The 17,782-nt window shown below is 39.8% G+C and overlaps 1 protein-coding gene and 1 pseudogene across 1 annotated transcript; one reads left to right on the forward strand and one right to left on the reverse strand.

The window, feature by feature from the left end:
- The first annotated feature begins 3,124 nt into the window (after positions 1-3,124).
- On the forward strand, positions 3,125-15,671 carry LOC109220375 (CBS domain-containing protein CBSX1, chloroplastic-like). Its single transcript, XM_019384840.1, has 8 exons — positions 3,125-3,517; positions 9,071-9,158; positions 9,286-9,350; positions 10,911-10,959; positions 13,891-13,943; positions 14,513-14,628; positions 14,913-14,970; positions 15,065-15,671. The coding sequence occupies exons 1-8, from the start codon at positions 3,296-3,298 to the stop codon at positions 15,134-15,136; spliced, it is 723 nt and encodes a 240-aa protein (XP_019240385.1). The 5' UTR covers positions 3,125-3,295; the 3' UTR covers positions 15,137-15,671.
- A 30-nt stretch (positions 15,672-15,701) lies between these two features.
- Positions 15,702-17,355, reverse strand: LOC109220374 (annotated as a pseudogene).
- Positions 17,356-17,782: the final 427 nt, after the last annotated feature.

The following is a 17,782-nucleotide window of genomic DNA, read 5'->3' on the forward strand; positions in this document are numbered from 1 at the left end:
CTGAGGGTTTGAAACCCCGAATTGCACACCGTAGTGCTATATTGAGGTGACTTGCACGCCGTATACCGAGCGTGGGGTAGAGCACCGTTGGGAGACTGTGACTTGGTCTGTCCCGATTGATGATTTTATCGCGTATTTGACTGAAACTTATTTGTTATTATCATGATTTGGGCCGATTGCCATATTTGGGCTTCGTGCCAATTATCTGAACCCTTCGGGATTTTTATCACTGTTTCCTCACTATTTTGATATACTACTTGAACTCAATCCTGTTGATTATACTGTTTTACAAACGCAGTCGCTTTAATTGAACTTTGAGACTTAAATGATATTTTCACTGTTGTTTGGGCTGAGCACTACTATTTTATTGATGCCCGAGGGGCTTATGATGTTTTCTGGACTGAGTGAGGCCGAGGGCCATATGTAAGGATATGTTGAGTGATGTGAGGAGGCTTCCAGGCCTTGTGAGTGATGTGAGGAGGCTTCCAGGCCTTGTGAGTGATGTGAGGAGGCTTTCAGGCCTCGTGAGTGATGTGAGGAGGCTTTCAGGCCTTGTGAGTGATGTGAGGAGGCTTTCAGGCCTTGTGAGTGATGTGAGATGGATTTCAGGCCTTATGTTATATGCCACGAGGTGGCTTGATATTGCGCTTGGGCCGTAAGGGGCCCCTCCCGGAGTCTGCACACCCCCAATGAGTGCCGTCGACGATATATGGATCGGGCTGCACGCCGCAGCGAGTTGTGGATCGGGCTGCACGCTGCAGCGGTTACTATATGATACTGTTCTGAGAGTGATCTGAGAGAGAGAGAGAGAGCCCGAGGGGCTGAGAGTGAGCCCGAGGGGCTGGTACTGTTTTGAGATATTGCCCGAGGGATGAACTTTTATGTGCTCATCTTGCATAATTACTTGCCTTTTTACCTGTTATACTGCGGTATTTATGCCCGAGAGGCGGATTTTTTCTGTGCTTATCAGCACTCACTGTTTTGAAATCGTTTCGTAACTGTTGAAAAGATCATTTTCAAAAGAGATTTAAACTGAGCCAATATATTTCTAAAGATTTCACAGCTTCACTGTTTTCTCAAAGGATTGTACCCTGCTTCTATAGAGCATGTTGGTTGCTTTACGTGATTTCTTACTGCTCAGTTGTTATTTACCTTTATTACTCACTGAGTTAGAGTACTCACTTTACTCCCTGCACCTCGTGTGCAGTTGCAGGTATTTATTCACCCGGTAGCGGGTATTGGCTGTTTGGAGGCAGAGCTGTAGTAGTCTAGCGAGGTGTCTGCCAGCGTTCGCAGCACCGTTTCTTTCTATGTTATTCATTATTCTTGTTCAGTATATTTCTAGACTTGTAAATGTAATTACATTCTTATAGATGCTCGTGACTTGTGACACCCCGATTAGGGTTGTGTTGGGTTGTATTTCCGCTAATTAATACTATTAAGTCATATTTAAGATGTTTAATTATGTTTAACTACTTTTGAAAAGACGAGTTGGGTTAGTTGGCTGGCCTCGTCTTCACGAGAGGCGCCATCACGACCAATGCGGGGTTTGGGTCGTGACATTTGAGAATAAAGCGGGTAGCTTTTCACATACATATTACCCCGCTACAAGTTGTAGTAATAGAAGATATTAAATCTTTCTTTTATTTATAGTCTCAATATAATCAACCGCTTTCGCGTATACTTTAGAAACTGAATAAGTTTCTTTGAGACTTACTACAACATAATACCTTATTGGTAATCAATTGTGTTTCTCCAAAATAGTATATTGGCTCTNGCATTTTGTAGTACCATATATTCATCAACATCTATATGGTGAATATCTCTTTTAAAGAGAAAGTTATACCAATATGGTTATGGTCAAAATTATATGCAAGATCTGTTTCTTGCATTATCGTTGTCTTTTAATAATCACAATGCCAAAATATTTTGGCGTACAATAAGTACATGACCAATGACCATTTATGCCATAATAATGACATTATTTTCTTTCCTCTCAAACCTCCTTCTAGAGGTGAGTGTGGTATATTCACTACCACTAGCACGTTCATATTCTTCCAAGAATGAAAATATATATATATATATATATATATATATATATATATATATATATATATATATATATATATATATATATATTCATAAATCACATGTTATCATATTCACATCATGAATGGACCATAGTCATCTATACGGGCTTTACAAAATCTCATGTTAAATCGATGATAAATATCACACAGTGAAGGATTATTTTAAGAATCCTTATTATTCTCATTACCACAATGATGACGATTATAATTTCGTCTATTGCCACGTCCACATTCATTGATACCTTCACGGTAATAATTTTGTCTTATTTCAGACTTATTACATATTGCTACCACATTCTCTTAAGGGAATGAGCATGAAGCAAATTCAGTAGGACGAGTTTCTAATTCTTTGCCCACAATCATACATGAATTTGATCATGGCAAGACATAGAAATTTTACCACTTTGGGTGGTTACAATTTCTTTCAAACTCCATTAGAGTTACTATCAAAATTTATCGTCTTTGCTTCTATTTAAAATTAAATTATAGAATGTCAAGAATTTAAAAGAGAAAAATAAAGTAAAATATTTACCGTAAATCTAGAATTTAATCATGAAGGAAGTTAATGGAACTATTGACAATCATTATGCTCAATCCCAAAGCTTCTATTCAAATGGTTAGAGGCTCGTGCTAATAACGTGTTATAAAACAATAAAAAAAAGAAGAAGCGTAGTATAGAAAAAAGTAGAGAAAGAGAATTTTTATTGATTTTGGGATGATTTACAATAGAATAGAACTCTTTATTTATGAAAAAAGTGACTTAACCACTCAGTAACAAACCCTAACATCTCTCTATAATACAGACATTCATGATAAATAAAATAATATTTATAACAAAACTATTTTTTTTAATACTAAAAAGAGCGGGGCACGTGATTTAACATTCCAGGACTGCGGGCGGGTCGGGCGGAGTAAATATCCAGTGTTCCTACTTCCCACCGACCCACTTTGGCGGTTTGTGTGGCTCAACTCTCACGGAGTCACGGTCACGGACTAACGGCGTGATTGAGAAAAAAAGCAAAAAAGAAACTCTCACACGCCACGCTTTTTATTCGGTTTGTCAAAAAGCGACGCTTCTTCTCTCTCTCACAATTCTCTAATCAAGCATACCAAACACACAACTGGAACCGCGCAATGCGGTTTCTTTGAATCAGATCAACTCAATTCAACCAAAACTTAACATTTTTCCACATCCTTCAATTCCAATGGAGTCCATTCTCAAATTTAGCTCAATTTCTCCGACTTTTGTCCTCAATTCTCCTCTTTTGCCGTATATGCTCTCTTCTTCCACCCGCCCCCCTACAGGAGATCCATCCGTTGCTAAATTTCGTCGATGTTTACCTCAAGCGAAACTTTCTACATCTCTACGGCCGGCGTCTCTTTCTTCTTCCGCTGCTAATGCTGCTGCTACTTCGAATTCTCAGCCTGTAAGTGTCCCCTTTGCTATTCGTTGTTTTAGTGTTTTCATTTTCGTTAGTTATGTTTCGGATTTACACACAGAAGCTCTCCGTTTAGGTCACTAACGGCCATAGTACACTCGTTTATTGTACCGTGTCGACAAACATTAACCATAGTAAAATGAAAATTTCTTGATTATGCTGATCCGTTTAAGGTGAGATAGCTCTCTGTTACGGTACCTGGTTTCGAGAGAAATTGTTAAGAGCTTGAAAGCTCTGTCAATGGTGAGAGAGATGCACAAGAGAGAAGACGAAGACAGAGGAAAAAGAAGCTTCTGGAAAAATGATTTGTTATTTTCACTCACTATGCTAACAACAATATACTGTACATCCCTATATATACAAAAATAACTGACTCCTTAATTACTAACATTAGCACCAACTAACTAATTTGGCAGCTCATATACAGCTCAGCATCCCTCAACACTCCCCCTCAAGTTATGTGATGTAAGCAAGTTGAACACTCCTAGCTTGGATAACAAAAAATCATGCTGAGCTCGACCAAGACCTTTAGTTAAAATGTTTGTGAGTTGTAACTCTGAATCATGTGCTGTTTCTATCAATCCCTTTGGTATCTTTTCTCTAATGAAGTGGCAGTCAATTTTTATGTGCTTTGTTCGTTCATGATAAATTGGATTCGCTGCAATCTGAAGGGCTGCTTTACTATCGCAAAACAACTTCACTGGCAGTTGAATCCGCAGATCCAGTTCTCCAAACAGTCCCACTAGCCAAACCACTTCTCCAATTGCTGTTCCCATGCTTCTGTATTTAGCTTCTGCTGACCTTCTTGATATAGTGCTCTGTTTCTTTGACTTCCATGAGAGTAAAGAGTCTCCAATCTTGACAATAAAACCACTGACTGATTTTCTTGTTATAGGACAAGTAGCCCAATCATCTTCACAAAATACTGTCAGCTCATTAGACCTTCTAGAAGATAATAAAATCCCTAAACCAGGTGCATTTTTGAGATACTTGACTACCCTTAAGGCTGCCTCTATGTGTGACTTCTTGGGTGAACGCATGAATTGGCTTAAGTTTTGTACTGCATAGGCTATGTCAGGCCTAGTCATAGTGAGGTATAGGAGCTTGCCCACCAGTTTTTGATAACCTGTGGCATCTTCTATTGCCTCATCTACCTCTGTAGCATCAGCTGCGGTAAGACCCTTGTCATATGCCACACTAGTGAGTCTTTGATTGACTTCCAAGGGTGTACTTGCAGGCGTAGATCCTGCCAAGCCCAGGTCTGAGCTTACGTCTAAAGCAAACTTTCTTTGACAAACAGAAATCCCAGATTTACTTCTAGCTATTTCAAGGCCAAGGAAATACTTCATCTCCCCAGGTCCTTGATCTTGAAATGATGATAAAGTAATGCCTTAGTGGCCTGAATAAGAGAGACAGAAGAACCGGTGATCAAGAGATCATCCACATACACAAGAATGATCACAATATGGCCATCAACTTTCTTAGTGAAAAGAGAGTAATCAGGGTGACTCTGGGAGAAACTAGAGGTTAAAAGAGCCTCAGACCATTTCAAATTCCACTATCTTGATGCTTGCTTCAGTCCATATAGGGACTTTTGCAATTTGCATACCTTGGACAATTCCCCCTGTTTAGCAAAACCCGGAGGCTGCACCATGTAAACATCTTTCACCAAATCTCCTTGCAAAAAAGCATTAAAGACATCCATCTGGTGCAAATGCCAACCATACATAGCTGCCATGGATAAAACAGCTCTGACTGTGACCATCTTCACTACAAGAGAAAAGGTCTCCTGGTAGTCTAACCCCTCCTGTTGTGTGTATCCTTTAGCCACCAAACGAGTCTTATACCTTTCTACTTCTCCCTTAGCATTATACTTCACCTTGTATACCTACTTACATCCTATGGCCCTCTTACCAGCAGGTAAGTCCACCAAGGACCAAGTGTTATTATCAAGCAATGCTTGAACCTCCTGCTTTATTGCTGTAACCCAGTGTTCATCTTTTAGAGCCTCTAAATAGGAATCTGGTTTTTTGATGACTGAATAATTGCAAATGGAATCAAGGTAGGAAGCTGAAAGAGAGGTGTAAGACATGTAGTCAGATGTGGGGTAAATGCAAGAAGCTGAAGAGTGAGACTAGGTAGTGGACCATGCACAAAATCATTCAACCATCCTGAAGGTTTAAAAGTTCTAGCAGTTCTCGTGGGTTGTGGAAGAGGAACAGTAGGAAGGTCACTATGTGATGTATGATCTGTTGCTGAATCACAGGAGTGTGTGGAATGTCCAGGTGATGAGAGTACTGGACTGGGTGCTTCAGGAGTATCCTGTATGCCAGGAAGTGATTCTGGGCTAAATCTGGGTTTTGGAGAAGATGGTTGTACAATAGGTGAATTATCCTGAGTAGGTGATGACTCTGAAGGTAAATCCATATGAGGCATGGGTGCAGGACAAGCAGGAATCCTGTAGGCATTTGGTGTTTGAGATGTTTTGAAAGGAAAAACATCCTCCTTAAAGACAACATCTCTGCATATGAAGAACACCTTGCGTGAAAGGCTATATAACTTGTACCCCTTTTGTGTGCTAGAATATCCCATGTGTACTGCTGCTTCAGCTCTTGGACCAAACTTATCCCCGTTAGCTCCAGCGATTGTTGCATAGCATAGGCTGCCTATGACTCTCAAATGATTCAAGTTAGGTTGTCTGCCAAAGAAAATTTCAAATGCAGATTTGTTTCCCAATACTGGAGATGGTATCCTATTAATGAGATACACAGCATTGACAGCACAAATACCCCAGAATCTCAAGGGCAACCCTACTTGAAATCTAAGTGCTCTGGCCACTAGGATATGTCTATGCTTTCGTTCAACAACCCGATTTTGTTGGGGAGTATGAACACAAGAACCTAATGTATGATCCCTGCATTACTGTATAAAGCTTTGCAGAAGGAATTAAAAACTCAGTCCATTATCATCTCTAAAAACCTTTATTGATGCATTAAACTGAGTTTGTACAAGTAGTAAGAATTCCTTAAGAACAGTACTAATATCACTCTTCAGATGTAGAAGGAATATCCATACCATTCTACTACAATCATCCACCAAAGTAAGAAAATACTGACAACCATCAAAAGTAGGAACCCTATAGGGACCCAGACATCTGCATGTATCAAGTCAAAAGGCTTTGCAGCTCTACTATTACTTATAGGAAAGGGAACTCTTGTCTGCTTAGCTAGAGGGCATACAGTACAAGACTTAGTATTATTCATGTTACTTCTAACTAAAGAAAGCTGTCTTAATATCCTTCCAGAGACATGTCCAAGCCTTTTGTGCCATAGCTCCTCCTCATCATGTACTGTTAGGATTACTGAAGGGACAAATGATGATGACCTTTTATTCTTTGAGTGCCAGTGATACAGATCTTCTTCCATCCTACCAATCCCCTTCATCTTCCCAGTGTGAAGGTCCTGCATTAGACAAAAGTCAGGATAGAATGCCATAAAGCATCTCAGCTCTCTTGTCAATTTTGCTACTGACAACAAATTAAACTTGAACTCAGGGACACATAAAACATTATGAATGCTTCCTTGCAACAATTCAGAGCTTCCTATGTGTGTAATGAGGACTCTACTGCCATTAGGTAATAACACCTTTTGATTCTCACGTTTATTAACTGAGGAGAGCATATTACTGTCTCCCACCATGTGATTTGTAACACCACTATCTACAATCCATTTATCATTCCTATCGTTAGCAGGAGAGGGAGTAACAATACCTGCTGCATTAGCTGCTACTTCTGCTTCAGTATTGTTACCTTTGTTCAGCATCTTCAGGATTTGGTTATATTGATCTTGAGTGAAGACCATAGGTGCTGGAATTGCATTCAGATTTGTTGCACTTTGACTTGCAACCACATTGTTCAACATTCCTTGACTCTGGTCATGTGTAGCAATACCTTGGTTGCCACCAACAAAATTTGAACCACGATGCTCTTCACCAGGAAAACATCCATGTTTGTAACCTTGATGGTAGATTCCAGGATTGTAACCCCCGGGATAATGCTGGCCAGAAATCATATTAGAGTTTTGGTCCAATTGTCTACCAAATGAGATCACATTATTGTCAGATGCCCCATTCTTCTTTCTCCCTTTATAGTTTGGAGGGTATCCAACTAATTGGTAACGGTTTTCCTTGGCATGACCTTTTAACTTGCAATATTTACAAAAATAAATTGAAGTTCCTCTTTGGTTTCTGTTGTGCTCCTTTTGCACTCCATAGTGCTGTAATGTCATTCCCTTCTACCGTGGAATTGACCCTAAATGTTGGTGTCAATTGACTCTCACTTTCAATAATCATTGCATACGCTAGATTCAAGGTTGGTTCTGTCGTTTTCATGAGAATTTGACGCCTCGCCTGGTCATATGAGTCGTTCAACTCACTGAGAAATTGAAGCAAACGTTGCTGTAAGAAATGTTCTACATTCTCCTTGGATTTTGCACATCCACAATTTGGAGAAGGTACCATACCATCATACTCTGACCATAGCTCCTTCAGCCTCGTGAAATACATAGAAACAGAGTTTGTTCCTTGAGAAATTGTTGCAATTTCCCGATGTAACCGGAATATACGCACTCCGTTCACTTTGTCAAAACGCTCCCGCAGATCTTCCCTTACGAGGTGTGCACATAGACAATTCCACTGAATAGATGAGGTGCAACTGTGTTCATTATCCATGAAAGGACAATTGCGTTGCATGTTTCCCAGTGCTCATGAAATTCATCATCGAATAGTTCCTTTCTACAAGTTCCGGTAACAAAGCCTAATTTCCGTTTGGCTTGAAGTGCTATACGCATCGACCTTCGCCATAGTCCATAGTTCTCAGATCCTTTGAGCTGGATCGGAATTAGAATTGAATCCGGAGTCTCCGACGGATGCACAAAGAGTGGGTGTGTGTGGTCAATTTTAGCTTCATTACCTGTAGTTGTGACTCCTGTTCCGTCTTCAATCGCCATTTTAGCTGAAATTGGGCAGAAACTCAAACCCTAGCTTTGCGATATGTGACTTTGGAACAATGTCTTCACAAATCTGCAGAAAATTGGAAATGCAATAAGCTTCGAGAATTAGGTGAGTTGTGAGCGAAATTCCGATCGATTGTCACAGCTCTGATACCATGTTAAGATCTTGAAAGCTCCGTCAATGGTGAGAGAGATGCAGAAGAGAGAAGACGAAGACAGAGGAAAAAGAAGCTTCTGAAAAAATGATTTGTTATTTTCACTCACTGTGGTAACAATACACTGTACATCCTTATATATACAAACATAACTGACTCTTTAATTACTAACATTAGCACTAACTAACTAACTAATTTGCCAGCTCATATACAACTCAGCATCCCTCAACAGAAATAGGTCTTAGTTTTTCTTCTTAAGAAAATTATATTAGAAAAGATTCATGGCTGAGTTTCTTTATTTTGCTAGTTTGGCTGGTAGGAGTAATTCTCCAATGTTGTGACTTGCTCAACCTAATGAGTTACTTTTCACTTCTCAGCCAAGAGACGGACATTACACAGTTGGTGACTTTATGACTGGGAAAGAAGATTTACATGTAGTAAAACCTTCAACTAAAGTTGGTGAAGGTACTTCTGGATTTGATTCCCCAGTTTAAAGTCTAAACATATATACACAAATATATATTTTGATAAATTGAAGCGGAAACATGCTAATAATTCTGTTTTCCTTTATTTCTGCATTTTGATCTTGCAGCCCTTGAGATGCTTGTGGAAAAGAGAGTTACTGGGCTTCCTGTAATTGACAATGACTGGAATTTGGTAATTCCTCTTAGTTAACTTCCATCATTTCTTGGAAACATTTATGTTAATGGCCTACATAATCCACCCGGATGATCAGTATTTCCATTTTATTTCGCTGCATATTTCTTATCCTTCAGTTTGAAGTTGTGCTCCGATAAAGAGATTATATTCTTACAATGTCGGGGTTTCCCCATTGTTAATAAAATCATTTACCTTAGTTAAAAAAAAAAAAAAAATTCTTGCAATCTCGTAAAGTGGTTCCATAAGTGCTGGGAAGATGTCAATTTTCCTTTTTGATTGCGTTTGATATTCTCATTGGTCATTACAATGCAAACAAGGACAATTTGATCTTCTGTGGGTGAAAAAGTATTAGCAAGGGATCACTAATATGTGATAGGTTTCTCCTTCATTTTTTGTCCTTATTGTGGGGCATAGGTGGCGGCAATTATCCTCACATAGTTGGCGTCTTCCATGAACAGATCAGAGGGAAGTTTATTCCCGTAATCGAGATGATACCTTGTGCCAGGGTGCCTCTTCATTGGGCTAAGTGTAAGCTGTAACAATTTGCAACATGCAGTTTCATGTTAGCCACGTCGATATAGAAACAATGAGCTGAGAGGTTGTGGGCAACTCTCCTGATCAGTGAACTCAAAAGACATGTCATATCTTTTATCATCTTTTCATCTTGAAAAAATTTATGCGGACAATCAATTAATACACATGCATTTTTTCTTAAAACTAGGAAGGAGAGTTACTTGAAGGGGAGCCTTGGCGTAACTGGTAAAGTTGCTGCCATGTGACCAGGAGGTCACGAGTTCAAGCCGTGGAAACAGCCTCTTGCGGAAATGCAGGGTAAGTAAACCCTTGTGGTCCGGCCCTTCCCTGGACCCCGCGCATAGCGGGAGCTTAGTGCACCGGGCTACCCTTTAGGAAGGAGAGTTTCTGGCTAGTCCAATAGGAGTTCTGTTGACTTCTCTAATCTGACTAGGTATTGTTCAAACTGTTTAAGCAACTTAATTCTCAGATAAAAGGTGAGATATGTCTGGAGGATCCCATATGAAAGATGCTTCATTTATCACCATAGTACTCTGGCCTGGGCTCTCCACTTCTCCCTTGTTCCCTTTGAAAGGGGAGCTTTCATGGTCTGTGAAACCCTATTGCTAATTGAGACTACCAGGACAAAATTATGATCAGCGCAGCAATTCAGAGATGTTAGTCTAGCTAACTTCTCAATTTGGCTCACGGATATCTTGTTGCAATAACTGGACCAGGATAGGTGTGGGGTTGGGGGTAGAGAAGCTGTCGTGGTGGATTGGTGGAAAGGCAAGATCTATAGTATGTTTCCCGTTCTTCCTTGTGGGCTTGGAGAAATATAACCGTGTTATAACAAAAATATTTTTTGGTGAGACATATTTGTTTTATCTACCGATGACTGTGTCTCAATAGTAATTTAAGCTAGTATGAGAGGCACCGTTGATTCCCACAATATTTCTTTTTTCTTTGTTTTTAAATAATAATAATGCTCTCTTTTAGATCAAGTTATAAAATGCAATGACAGAAGATGACACTCTGCTGCAGGTTGGCGTTGTTTCTGATTATGACCTACTGGCACTTGACTCTATATCAGGTATCATTGAGGGTCTGTGAACAAATTTATGCTTTTGCAACCTTATTACTCTTCTGGAACTTTCTCTAAATGCTGTATTCTGGTGCTGAGCATGTTTAAGTGATGCTCATGAGCAATAATAGAGTAGCTATGATTAGGTAATTTTCTTGACAGTGGAGACTACTGAATCGGTAAATATCTAAACATCACATTTTTCTTATTTTTACAATCTCAAGAAAAAAAAAATTAAATATCAAGGATAATATTTGTACTTCACTACTCTTATAAGAAAACTACTTTTCGGTTGAGATGGGGTTGCATCAGGGATCAGCACTCGGCCCGTTTTTGTTTTCCCTGGCGATGGATTCTTTGACGCGTCACATCCAAGGGGAGGTGCCTTGGTGCTTGTTATTTGCGGACGACATAGTCCTGATTGATGAGACGCGAGGTGACATTAACGAAAGGCTGGAGGTCTGGAGGCATACTCTAGAATCTAAGGGTTTCAAGTTGAGCAGGACCAAGACAGAATACTTGGAGTGCAAGTTCAGTGGTGTTACCCAGGAGGCGGGCGGGGATGTGAGACTCGATACGTAAGTCATTCCCAAGAGGGAAAGTTTCAAATATCTGGGATCTATAATTCAGATGAATGGGGAGATAGATGAGAATGTTGCTCACCGTATCGGAGCAGGATGGACGAAGTGGAGGCTCGCTTCCGATGTCTTGTGTGATAAGAACGTGCCGTTGAAACTTAAGGGTAAGTTCTACAAGGTAGTGGTCAGACCGACTATGTTGTATGGGGCAGAGTGTTGGCCAGTCAAAAAGTCACATGTCCAGCATATGAAAGTAGCGGAAATGAGGATGTTGAGATGGATGTGTGGGCATACTAGAGTGGATAGAATTAGGAATGAAGTTATTAGGGACAAGGTGGGAGTGACCCATGTGGAGTCAAAGATGCGTGAGGCAAGGTTGAGATGGTTTGGGCATGTTAAGAGGAGAAGCACAGATGCCCCAGTCAGGAGATGTGAGAGGTTGGCCTTGGGAGGTGAGAGGAGGGGTAGAGGTAGACCTAAGAAGTCTTGGGGTGAGGTAGTCAGGCAGGACATGGCACACCTTCACCTCTCCGACCACATCACCCTACATACAAGGGTGTGGAGGTGGAAGATTAGGGTGGAAGGTTAGTAGGTATTTGGGCGTTTCCTCTTGGTCTTCCCTATTTCGATAGTATTAGTGCTAGTATGGTACCCTTTTTTCCTTAGTTTGCTATAGCCGCGTGTCTTGTTCTGTTACTACTTACCTTCGGTAATTCCGTAGTTTGCTAGCAGGACTTCGTCATATTCTCGTATGCTGCCTTGGACTTATCTGTCTAAGTATACTATCTTGATATTACTTGTTATCGGTACTATCTTGCTATTCTTTGTTGTTATCTCCGATTTAGTTTTCTAACTATTTGTCTTGCTATCACTTGTTATCAGGGCATCATTCACATTCTTTAGCCGAGGGTCATTCGGAAACAGTCTCCCTACCCTTCCAGGGTAGGGGTAAGGCTGCGTACATCCTACCCTCCCCAGACCCAACTTGGTGGGATTATACTGGGGTAGTTGTTGTTGTTGTTGTACTCTTATAAGAAAAGATATTGTGTACATCATATTCAAAAAGCAAGCTTCCAAAGTTCTCAATGAGTTGCTCACTATTATGAATAAAACTATCGAGTCTTCAAGGGAACTAGGAATCCATAAGCTTGTCAAGGATGATATTCCTATTCTGGTAGGGTCACGTAAGATACTGCTGAGACTGCATGGATGGTATGTGACTTCTGAACGTTTAACGAGGCTTGTAATGTTAAACAAGCAAGGGTTTCTTCCTCTCGTTTAATGGGGCACCTAAACCTGGACAGATCCGGACAGGTCTTTTGGTGCTTTAGTTTTTCAGGTTTTGTTGGTGAAAATATGATCGGAATCCTGGGGAAAGGGGTTGACATAAATAACACTTAATAGTGCTTTGAAACTATAATAATCTAGGAGTAAACAAAATCAAGGGTTTGTTTGATAGAGAAGCAAACCTGTAGGATCTCTCCTGTATGCTGGTGCATTCTACTGTACGATTGAAATTCCCTCCTCCATATAGCTAACATGAAACTTCTTTTTTGTCTGGACAATTTCTACTAATAGAAGCATTATTTAAACACAATACTTACCTTTTATTGACCAAGTATTCGAGAGATAGCTCAGAAATAGCTCCGTACAGCAGGAAGCTTTTGTAATCTAAATTCTAAAATGTCCTTTAGCATTAGTTCTTCATTGAATGCATCAGCAGACGTTTACCTTAATTAGTTGAGGCTTGCTTTAATGATGATTGATGTTCAGATTCAACATTGTTCGTACTCTTTAGCTACAGCTTTAAAATTCAGCTGACTATTGAAGAATTTGTTTTTGAAGGACATAACACACTCTTCAGATTTGCAGCAAAAAGTGCATGCTGGACTACCTATGATTAGGATAGCAAGTCTATAATGGTTGAGCTGGCAATGTGGTATCCAATAATTCTTTTTTAGCTATAGAAAAGCGAGGTTTCTGCCTTTAGAAGGGAAAAAGGAAGAGGAAGAGAGAAGTAGAGAGGGAGAGGTGAGGGGGGCTAAGAGAAGGAGAAAAGATCAGTCTTGCGGTCCCTATTTTGTGATTTATTCTGCTTTGACTACTTGAGAACTTTGAGATCTAATAATTAGCTTGTAATCATGCATGTAAATTTTTTCCTATGATGAGTGAGATATATTAACCAGTTTACTTTTGATGAAGGTGTGCTTACCGTTTCTTTGTGTGCTTCCTTAAGTTGAACCATTGTTAGAAGTATCAGTTCCCATCCATTAATAGAAGTTACACCGTTTTCCTGCAATTTCTCTTACTGCTTCTTCTTCTTCTTCTTCTTCTTCTGTTTTTTTTTAAAATGTTTTACTAGGAACTGGCCAAGCTGACACAAATCTGTTTCCTGATGTTGACAGTACTTGGACGGTATGTAATAATCTTTTTTCTTATAGTAGATAACAATTTTCATTACTTAATTTTACTTCTTGTGGTTTGTAATATGGTTTTATGCTTGCACTTCTATTTTATATTGCTGTTTTAGCTGTGAGCTGAGATAATAGTTTAGGACACAGTTTTGATGTGAAGAATGCTCTACGATCATATTTAGTGATTCCTTTTTTTTCTTTGAAAAAGTTAGCTGAAACATCAGTGAATCATTTTCTGAGCTAAGCACATTCCCAGTTTAATCTGACTTTGCATGCCACATTCACGGATTGTTAATAGGACCTGAAGAATTAAGTCATCATGCTAAGAAATAGTTTTTGGCGAGTGCAAGGTATTAACAAGTATTCAGGCCAGAGTTTATTTGTGAGTTTGGCTCTCATTCTGGGGGTGGAGTTATGATTACATCCAGGTTGAGTTTTCTAGAGAGTACTCTCTCTCAGGGGAAAAAAAGTTTTCTAGAGATTAGGTGTCAATATGTAGTGTACAATATTCTAGAAATTATGTTTAAGCTCCCTCTTTATCTTGTTACGTTTCTTGCTTTCATTCTGCAGACATTTAATGAGGTTCAGAAGCTACTGAGCAAAACTAATGGAAAAGTTGTTGGTGATGTCATGACACCGACTCCATTATCTGTCCGTGAAAACACCAACCTTGAAGATGCTGCGAGGTAATTGAACAAGCTTTTGTATTTTCATTAGCTGTAATAAGGTTCCAATTAGCTAGTGCAATTGGTTATTCAAATTCCTTTTAATGCCTTTTTCTTTTTTATACCTATTCCATTTGGGAAGGCTGCAAGAGACATGTTATTTAAGGCAGATGATTCTTGCTAATCTTTTCTCCTTCCGCTGGACTATTGTATTCTTGCTAATCACTAAATGAGAATCTGGATTATTCATTTAGCAGATTTAACTGTAAAGTTGACATCATGAGATAAATTCCTGCTGATTTTAGGTTGTTGCTCCAAACGAAGTACCGTCGGCTGCCTGTTGTTGATATTGATGGCAAACTGGTAATTTGCCTTCTTCTTCTCTTTATTTGGATTTTTAGTGCATCTGCCAGCAGCATTTAATTTCTGATGAAGCCCTGTTTACTGAAATGTGAAGGTTGGGATTATCACAAGGGGCAATGTTGTTAGAGCTGCTCTACAAATAAAACGTACTATTGATACACAATGACGCCTGGGTTCCAGCGGGAAAGTTGTTTGTTCATGTCAAGTCTTGACGCTACGGTATTATAATATATGTTCTCTTCCATTTTGTCGTCCTTGGCTTCCTACTGTGCCAAGTGCATTGGGAGAAGGGGGAAGCAGGGGATTACTTTGCCCGAGTATTTGCTGGTAAGCAAGAACATGATCCTCGTGAGCTCCAAATCGAAGTAAGACATCTGTCTGGAATCCTTGTTCATATCTGGTTATTTCTGCTGGTTTCACCAAATCGAGCTTCCTTTACAGAGTTTGAACTCCCTGTGTATCGAACGTTTGCTGTAAGCTGGGGCTCCCATATGGATGGTACCCCAATGCTCCATGTACCATTTGTTAGTTTTCAAGCTTGTAGTAGTATGAGAACTTTAACAATATTCTACGTAATGTACACGTTATAAGGAAACACCGGAGTTTGGTAACATTAGAGTTTATGGTTTGATTTGATGTGAAGATACTTGCACTTATTGTACACATTATATAAATATACGTAACACGTAAGGCTTCTCAAATCTGATGTTTCTTCTTCTCATAATGTTATGTTCATCAAGACATGATAAAAAATCTAAGTTTGAGAGAACATTAAGGTTTATCCGATTAAATAAGCATATAGAAAAAGTGAAACAACGATTAAATGGACTTATACTAGTGGATTGGTAGGAATAATTTCGTTACTTAATTACTTGTCGAATTATATGTACTTATGTCTTGTAGCAAAGTAGTTAATCCAGAGTAAGATGATCCTCCTTCTTCAACTGCCTGCCTTGCCATCTCCTTGTACCCTTCAGCTCTGTTTCTGAATCCCTCTGCTTCATCACTCTCCATGACCTGTTTTATTGCCTTAGATATTGCTTCTCTTTTCACTCCCTCGCTAGCTATTCTCTTCCATTGAACCGAACCAACGCCAACCCCAATTCTGAAAACCTCAGTCACTAACTTTTCGTTGAAGAATTGCTCCCCAAACACAGGCCATGTCACCATTGGCACCCCTGCCGATATTCCTTCCAGCGTTGAATTCCATCCACAATGAGTGACAAAAGCTCTCACAGCTTCATGATCAAGAATTAGTACTTGGGGTGCCCATCCTCTTATGATTAAACCTTTTTCTTTCATTCTTTCCTCGAATCCTTCAGGCAGCCAATCTTCGTTATCTAGTTCTGTTCTAACAACCCAAATGAATTCTTGTCCAGAAGCTCCAATTCCCATAGCGAGTTCGTGCAGTTGTAATGCAGTGAAATTCGTTACGCTTCCGAAACAAACGTAAACGACGGAACTTGGTTTCTTCGAATCAAGCCATTTCATGCGCTCGCGTTTGTCAATAGAGGATTTCTTCCCTCTTTCAGCTTTATCATCACTGTCCCTGTTGCACAGAGAAAGTGGGCCAATAGCTCCTGTTTTTCTACCCAGAACCTTGGTGTAATGTTCAGCATAATCTGGTTCAAGCTCATAGAAGCTGTTGAAGACAATTCCGTAGCCCTTCAAGCCCGATTCTCTGAGTGCTTTTATCTTTGGGGACATACTTTCCTCTTCCTCGATTAGATCAAATGGGGATAACTGTGTTCTGGTCAGCTTGATCTGGTTAGGCAAATTTGGTACAGCAAAAGTTTCAGAATCAGAGGAGACATTCTTGAAAGGCGTATAACGCCTGATGCTATCAGCGACACCAAGTGCAAAGTAGCTTGTGCCATGAAAAACCAATCTTGGAATGTTAAATTTGTCTGCACTATCAGAAGTCCAAGGAAGGAACATATCAGAAACAAGACAATTGGGGCGGCATTCTTGAAGAAGCTACTCAAATGGTTCTTGCATCATAGTTGTAGCCGTGGCGAAGTTGCTTAGCAAGTCATCGGAAGGGATGAGATCAAGGCGCTCACATCCTTCAGGCAAGCCGTTCTCAACAGCTTGAAATTTGATCAAATGGATGTCAATTTCAGTTCCCACTTGCTTGCTTCTTTGAATAGAGTTGGAGAAAACTGATTCATTGAGAGGTGTGGTGATTATGGTGGCCTTAACACCACGAGAAGCGACGAGCTTGGCCATATCAAGCGTAGGAATCATGTGGCCATGAGCCATCAGAGGAAAGAAGAAAAAATGGAGATGACTCATGTTGAAATTTTTGGAGGAAAGAACGTTGTTGCAGCAGAACACAGAGCAGAGTAAACCAATCTGGTTCTTTTCAATCTTTTATCTGATAAATGCAAGAGTTACTGATGCACCTAGGGGATTTTCACTGTTTATTATGTGCATGTGCGATTTGTGGAGACTGGAGAAGTATAATTTGGACACTACTTTCCAACTTTCCTTTTGAAACACCATGAGACAAGACTTCTCTTCAGGAAAAGAACCAATCAATTAGTTAAGGGGAAGCAGAGAACAGGTACGAGGTCGAATAGGCACATGCAATCAACATAAATGGGCTAAGGAGGGTCAGTTGATGGAGAGTGGTAAACATTTTGTCATTAGCAGCTCCATATGCTAGTGCCTAACTCCCTTCGCTTGGAGTACGGAACCAAAATATTATTTTTTTGGACTCAAAGCACAAAAATAGGTAACAAAATCAACTGATAATTAATTTATGTATAACGCATGTGTTCAATGTGCTATATCTTAACGGTACGTTTAT

Source organism: Nicotiana attenuata, unplaced genomic scaffold (genome assembly GCF_001879085.1).
Source record: "Nicotiana attenuata strain UT unplaced genomic scaffold, NIATTr2, whole genome shotgun sequence".
Taxonomy (NCBI): Eukaryota; Viridiplantae; Streptophyta; class Magnoliopsida; order Solanales; family Solanaceae; genus Nicotiana; species Nicotiana attenuata.